At 45.7% G+C, this 6,965-nt stretch overlaps 2 protein-coding genes across 9 annotated transcripts in view; one reads left to right on the forward strand and one right to left on the reverse strand.

Annotated features, from left to right (window-relative positions):
• The window catches only part of LOC109539996 (ell-associated factor Eaf), a 4,391-nt gene extending 2,320 nt beyond the window's left edge, over positions 1–2,071 (reverse strand). The window contains exons 1-3 of the mRNA XM_048666170.1: positions 1,436–2,071; positions 1,185–1,277; positions 956–1,126 (exon numbers count right to left, since the gene is read on the reverse strand). Of these exons, the coding sequence (XP_048522127.1) occupies positions 956–1,126; positions 1,185–1,277; positions 1,436–1,532 (361 nt within the window). The 5' untranslated portion in view covers positions 1,533–2,071. The remainder of the gene's footprint in view (positions 1–955; positions 1,127–1,184; positions 1,278–1,435) is intronic.
• A 249-nt stretch (positions 2,072–2,320) lies between these two features.
• Positions 2,321–6,965, forward strand: part of LOC109539978 (segment polarity protein dishevelled homolog DVL-3) — a 6,780-nt gene continuing 2,135 nt past the window's right edge. For 2 of the 8 annotated variants that reach the window (XM_019908070.2, XM_048666166.1), the window contains exons 1-11: positions 2,408–2,826; positions 3,327–3,396; positions 3,452–3,645; positions 3,701–3,863; positions 3,912–4,081; positions 4,132–4,260; positions 4,313–4,407; positions 4,461–4,592; positions 4,843–5,108; positions 5,159–5,366; positions 6,199–6,399. In XM_019908070.2, coding sequence (XP_019763629.1) covers positions 2,666–2,826; positions 3,327–3,396; positions 3,452–3,645; positions 3,701–3,863; positions 3,912–4,081; positions 4,132–4,260; positions 4,313–4,407; positions 4,461–4,592; positions 4,843–5,108; positions 5,159–5,366; positions 6,199–6,399 — 1,789 coding nt within the window. In that variant the 5' untranslated portion in view covers positions 2,408–2,665. Of the gene's footprint in view, positions 2,827–3,326; positions 3,397–3,451; positions 3,646–3,700; positions 3,864–3,911; positions 4,082–4,131; positions 4,261–4,312; positions 4,408–4,460; positions 4,593–4,842; positions 5,109–5,158; positions 5,367–5,579; positions 6,042–6,198; positions 6,946–6,965 lie in introns of those variants that run through there. The other 6 variants (XM_019908071.2, XM_048666167.1, XM_019908068.2 and 3 more) reach the window with 5 other exon arrangements.

Below are 6,965 nucleotides of genomic sequence, written 5' to 3' on the forward strand. Positions count from 1 at the left end.
TATGAATTTCTGTACGATACTATTTGTTTGTCATTTTTATCTAGAGCTTATATAAGGTTCGAAATGCACGAAAGAATGAAAAAAAAATGATTGGCCGACTCGCGGTTGTTTATCTCGACAAATTATAAAATAATTATCATCAAACAATAAACAAAACCACCTAACCTTAAACCGTCTTAACTCATTTGTTGAACTTGTCAACGATACATTCGATAACAACAAACCGGTAGGCTTATTTGATTGGTTCGAATAGGCGCAATCGATAGAATTGACAAGAAGTGTGTTGTGTAAGAGTTTGGGTTTTAGGCCGCCGTGCAAAGGAATTTATCCTCGACGTTTCGCAGCACGAGTGACTTGCATCATCAGAAGTATCTCAATAAGAACTTCTATTCTACGATGACCGTTTCTTGGCAAGTTCCATCATAATTTAACATTTTGCAAAAACATTCAACAAAACTTACTTCTGTGCGATTTGCGTAAGAATTTTAGAGTGTTTGCATGAAAATGTCTGCTATAAACTGCGAAAAGAAGAAGAACGGACATTTTGTGAAAACTTTCCGTTGTAGATTTGCATTATATTATCGAAAAAATCACTATTCGATGAGATTTAAATGAAACTTTCTGAGCTTCAAGACAAACCTCTGCTATAGAATGAAAATTTCATGTTATGACTTGCCGTGGATTCAAAATTTTACCCTCTAAGCCAGTGGAAACATGCCGTTAAAATCGCATTTACACACGTCGTGTAAAACCACGCTTTGTTGCAAATCGTATGAAAATTTCAGCATTTTGAGCTTCAAATGTCCGCAATACATGGGGGTAATTTCAAGTTTCTAGTTGTTCCACATTAAAAGTTTGGGCAGTTTTTATATGACCGCGCGCCCTTGTGTGAATGGATTGGTGTCCCACTGAAAAGATGCACCATATGGACGCTGGAAAGTGTCCCAGTACGTACCTTGAGCCATTGGGGCCTTGACGACTTTGCTCCTGGTTTTCTTCACTTGGATATTGCACGATAACTTCTCCAGAGTAATTTCGCCAGTCGTCCGATCAATGATCAGGACGCATTCCTTCGTATATGGCCGCTGGGAACCTTTGAACACCGTCTGAGTGGTTCCTGCCCCATCTACAAAACCCCAGACCCCTTTAGATACTCGCTTCTTTACCTCTTTGCCTTTGCTTACCCAAATGTGGCACATTGATTGTTACTTGATGGTTGTCTCCCACATCGACCTGGGCCTTCTTGCTGGTGTCCACTGAGGCGGGCTTGAAATCATCTACGAAAAAAACCACAATTAGCAAGACGGGCATGCGGTTTCTGGCTGCGAGAGCCCTGATTTGGGGGCTGCAGTGACTAGCAACGAGTCTAGGGGCTCCGCCCCTATGTTCCACAAGTGCGCCCTTAAGGCCACCACGTGGACGGTTAAATACTTACATCTAAGCGTGTGGAAGGCCTTTGAACGGGGATTTGTGAAACTCTGGCCTATTTTCAAGATCCTCTCTTCAGTCCCCAGGCCTAATCTGTCTGCCATATTCTTCCCTAATCACGGTTCTTTGCAGGCTTAGAACTGTGCTGCTTGTGGTTCTTGTTCCGACGATCTGAACCTGCTTTCCATATGGATCAATCGATTTGTTGGTCACTTTTTAGAAATTTTAACGTCCTTACTATAACCTGTCTGCTTGATTCATTGAAATAACCTGTCAGTTTTGCCCTACCACCCGGCAACACTGTCCGTTTGGCGTTGCCACTAATTGCGCAATGGAATGAGATTTACGGATCAGATGGAACGCGAATTGGATTGTCTTTTGTTAAAGACGTTTAAACCAGCATTGAAGCTTTTCTATATGAATAAAAGTGCATTATAAAGAAGTTTAAAGCGCCCCGATAGTTAACACCTGACTTTTTAGGTCGGTAGGGGTGATGGAGCAACAAGTAGCATACGGCAATAGTGTAGGAATGCGGAAAATGCGGCGTAGCCGCTTCTTGTTTTGGCTATCTCTCTCTTGGACGTCCTTCCGGTTTGGGCCTTTTTTAGGACGGCTAGTTTCCTTTGGAACTGAATTAGACCATCTAAAGTAGTTCAATTTCGAGAATTATCTGCGATGAAATAGAGGCAATCGCTTGCGAAATCGTATAACACCTTAACATAAACTAAATTGCACTCAACTCAAATTAAAATAAGCTCATATTTTTCTAAGAATGGAAATTAATTCGGATTTATCAGCGCGTGCCATTATTACTATTACTAATCACCAATCAAATTTTTAGGAAATTGAGAAAAACCCCAAGGTTCCCCCTTGTATTTGCTTTCACGGCAAGCGAGTAAGAAAGAGACAAACTTAAATGTCCGATGTCACAACACCAAACGATGTCGGTAAAACAGGATGTAGCCGCTTTTCTTATTAATTTCCAGAACCTCTTTTTACTGCTGGAATGCTGGGCTTCTAGCGAATAGCCTTGCTATATATACGACAGTTTTTCCGCATTGAATCTGTTTTTCTGCGGGTTGCAAGCACGGGGATTGGCTAAAAGCAATAAGTGCGCTGATTACCGACTGGGTGGGGTGGGGATGAAAAGAGAACCCAGTAAAATGGCCGCCATGTCTTAGGGCAGTGTATTGTTCTTGTCAAAGTGATAAAGTTTTGTGTATTTCTGGGCGGAAAAATGGAAGAAACTAAAGTAATTTATCATATCGACGATGAAGAGACCCCCTACTTAGTGAAAATCTCCATTTCCCCGGACAAAGTGACTCTTGCGGACTTTAAAAATGTCCTCAATAGGCCTAACTACAAGTTTTTCTTCAAGTCAATGGACGACGATTTTGGGTAAATATTGTCAAGTTTTCGGCGATTTTTGCATCGTTTCAGCGGTCGAGTGGCTTGTTTACAACATTTGCTGTTGCGATTAAGGCACGTCTGTGCCTTAAGGCTGCTAACAGTATTCCATTGCTGGGAAAATGTAAACATACCTCAATGACAGTACAATCAGCAGCTTATGCATGTTTTTCTCGAATTCTGCCCAACACAATTCACTCAATAACTGCTAGCTTTAGCAAGCGTTTTAGTCAGTAACCTTGCAGGTTTTGTCGTTCTTTGCTCAGTGATCCAAGGTAGCAACTTTACGCTCGAACCTGCCTGGTTTCATTAAAAACAAGGTGACAATATTTCGCTGTGTTAACGCCTTGGAGGGCTTAGAATGAAATTGCTAACACCCACTAACAGCCCGGGTGTGTCGAGACTTAATGTTCAAAACAACAAGCCCTCTTGTGCACTCACACACTTTCAAGCCTTTACTTCAGGCACTGATGCAGATTGTTAATTTGCAGGGTCGTCAAAGAGGAAATTATCGAAGATTCAGCTCACCTGCCCTGCTTCAACGGAAGAGTAGTTAGTTGGGTAAAACAGCAGACTATTTGCGTTTGCTCATTCAAATTGCCGAAATTGTCTTTAGTTGGTGTCAGCGGATGGTTCCAATCAGTCAGACGGCGGTTCCCAATGTACAGACAGTGTGTCCCATCAGGCGGAGCAACGGCTGCCGCCGCAGGCCCCAGATTCTGTCTGCACCGACACCGAGTCCATAATCAGCTCAAGGCAGGGCCGGCGACACCACAAATACTCGACCAGAGTTAATGGACATCTTCCAAGGTACCGCAGCTTCACTGGCTTCAATTGGTCATAGCTAAGTTTCAATGCCTTCCAGAGTATATGAGACTGCTTCTATAGTAAGTTCGGACATCGAAACCACCAGTTTCCAGTCTGAGACCACTGGAAGGCACACGGCGCTTTCCGAGTGCTCCAGCGTGAGCCGTTTGCATGTGGCGGGCAGGAAGCGGCCCCAAAGGAGGCGAAAACCGCGCCATCCGGTAAGGCTTTAAACCCTCTAAACCGCTTGCTAATGGGAAATTTTCCAGGCCATGTCGCGCACTAGTTCGTATTCCAGCATAACGGATTCCACCATGTCTCTCAATATCATCACAGTGACCCTCAATATGGACACTGTAAACTTTCTGGGCATCTCCATTGTGGGCCAAAGCAATAAGGGCGGCGATGGAGGCATCTACGTCGGCTCCATAATGAAAGGGTAAAGAGGGTTAGAGAGGCCGAGCCAAGGCTCAATGGGCTTGATTTTAGGGGCGCTGTCGCCTTGGATGGACGGATAGAGCCGGGGGATATGATTCTGCAAGTGAACGACGTCAATTTTGAGAACATGTCCAACGACGAAGCGGTTAAAGTTTTGCGCGAAGTGGTTCAGAAGCCGGGGTAAGTCGCCCGCCGAAACCGTTTGCAATGTTTCATGGGTTTGGTTCTGCAGCCCCATTAAGCTGGTGGTGGCCAAGTGCTGGGACCCCAACCCTAAGGGCTACTTCACCATACCGCGGACGGAACCCGTTCGACCAATCGATCCAGGTACTGGCCGGGATTTTCATGGAAATACTGGTATATTTGGGGTGTCTTTGCAGGAGCGTGGGTGGCGCATACAGCAGCGGTTCGGGGCGACCCAGTTGCTCGGCCGCCCAGCAGTTCGACGGTTTCAAGCACTTCAATTGCAAGCACAATCCCAGCCAATGAACGTGAGTGTCTTCTAGGTTCGGGTAGGTATTGAGCACTGCGCCGCTTTGGTTTAGCACAGTTTCATACAAATCAGGCCTAGTTTCCGATGGTTTTATGCGTTGCCTGCCTGTTTAATTTGTTTCTGTTTGACGTTGATCTCATTTGCTCCTAGCTAGTTTGATGGCGCATTCGCCTTTTCTGTTGAGGTCAAGAATAAATTTGGAGTTCTACGTGCGCATTCGCCACATTGTGGCCAATGGTAAAGCCTTGATTGTAATTGTGGCGTTTCAGATCTAGTGGAGCCGCTGACGGTGAATTCGCCAATGTCCGAGATTGTTCAGGCCATGCAGCGTCCCGATAGCGGATTGGAGATTCGCGACCGCATGTGGCTGAAAATCACCATCCCGAACGCGTTCATCGGCACTGACATGATCGAATGGCTGTTGCTGCATGTGGAAGGCTTCCAGGAGAGAAGAGACGCGCGAAAGTACGCCTCCAATCTGTTGAAGGCCGGATTCATACGACACACTGTGAACAAGATCACGTTTTCTGAGCAGGTGGGTTGAGAGGCGCCGGCGAATGGGGTTGTTTGAGCTGTTGCTTTCAGTGTTATTACATATTCGGCGATTTGTGCTCGGCAATGAGCAATCTGAAGCTGCAAGGCGATACGGACAGTGTGGGGCCTTTGCCGAACGTGCCCAACTATATGCCGTACAGTGGAACCTACAATCCGCTCGAGTACATGCCGATGCCGTTCTACAGCGAAAACACCGTCTATGGGTATCATAAGGAGGAGAGCGTCCTGAGCGGAAGCGGTAAGTGTGAGTAAACTAGGTGGATGGTTGTTGGCATGGGGGTGTAAACGAGCACAATTTCGCGGTCTTAGCCGGTTTTCAAAGTGTCTCGACTGTGTAAAGTAGTAAGTGGCCCAGACATATCGGCGACATTTAAATCAAGTAGTAGAACATTTTAGGTATGTACCACGAGTGAGGGAAACAGATCAGAATAGGTAACACCGTTTGTTTCAGATGTCTTTCTGATTCAATCTTCTTCGCCAATCGAATTGGGGGTGTAGAGCGCCACCTGTCGAGGTTCAGGGAGGGAAACTGTCGTACCTTTTAGAGCCAGTCTAACCTTAGGTTTATTGTTTCTTTGTTAGTAAACTGGTGCTAGCTGATGGGTTTAATGACCGGAATATTGGGGTCTGCTTGATGACTTTCTTCGTGCTCTTTTAGTTCCTTTTGCCAGCTTTCAGTTCTCGTTGCACCAGTTTATGTTACTGTTGTTTGTTCTCATACTCACTAACTTAGTTAGGTTTTTTTGCTGAATATTTGGCAGTTTTTGCTGGTTTCAACCAGCCGAAGCTCACTAAAAGACTTGAATGTGCCATTCCCAACTAGCTTAAGACCGATTTGTGTTGCCAGATATTTTGCACGTTTACTTTACGATTACGCTAGTTCCTGCTGTAAATAAAACTGTGTTTTTATGTTTTTTGTTGTGCTTATTTTTTCGTTTGCGCTGCTTGTTTGTTCTGTGCGAAAGCCCCCTGAGGGGGCGTCGTTCATTTGATGAGTGTGGCATTTTAGTAAATCCTGCGTGGCCAGTGGAAGCCATCCACTTATTATAAACCAACCAATTTGCTTGCAGGCGGTAGCTCGAACGGCTCCGATCCGTTGAAAGAGAATGCGGGCGGCCACAGCAGCGCCAGCGACTCGGACTTGACATCGCTGGGGCCGAGATCGGCGGCGGTGCATGGGGGCGGCGCAAGCGGCAACGGAAACGGCAGCAGCAACGGCTCGGAGCGCAGCAGCGGCACCCAAGTGGCAGCGGGCGGCAAAGACATAGCCGGTAGTAGACAATCCTTTAAAATAGCTATGGGCAATCCGTGCGAGATGTTTGTTGATGTGATGTAGTAGATCGTTAGCCAGTAGTTTCGGCAGCTTTTTGCTCTTTGACTTGGCCCGCTGGCCGACGTAGGTAAGTTCACTCAGCGCCGCTGGTTGGGGCGGAGCCCCCCGACGCTCCGCGACCAGATTTCCGTGAGAGCATGCTTGGAACTGTTGGGGTTTGACTTGTTTTTGATCTTTTGGAAGTTGCCAGCTTGAAATAGTCGTTCGAACTTAAGTAAGCACTCGTTTAATACGCAAACAGCGGGTTGTTTCAAGCGTGGGCGCCAGTAGTTTCAATTAACTCCGATTGTAGTTTCACTGGATTTTCCACATTTTTTAAAAGCCTATCGAGTCATTTTCACTGTCGTGGACAGCAATTTTGGACATATAAATTTAGCCGTGAGAGTATCAAGTTCGAACGTAGCAGAACGGTTTCAGTCATTTATTGTCTCTATTTATCAATTAAAATACGTTTCGGTGTTTTCCACCATCATCAGTTTCTATGTGTAGCGTTGTTGCTGCTTT

Source organism: Dendroctonus ponderosae, unplaced genomic scaffold (assembly GCF_020466585.1).
Source record: "Dendroctonus ponderosae isolate FM_Combo_2020 unplaced genomic scaffold, Dpon_F_20191213v2 Dpon_F_20191213_4, whole genome shotgun sequence".
Taxonomy (NCBI): domain Eukaryota; kingdom Metazoa; phylum Arthropoda; class Insecta; order Coleoptera; family Curculionidae; genus Dendroctonus; species Dendroctonus ponderosae.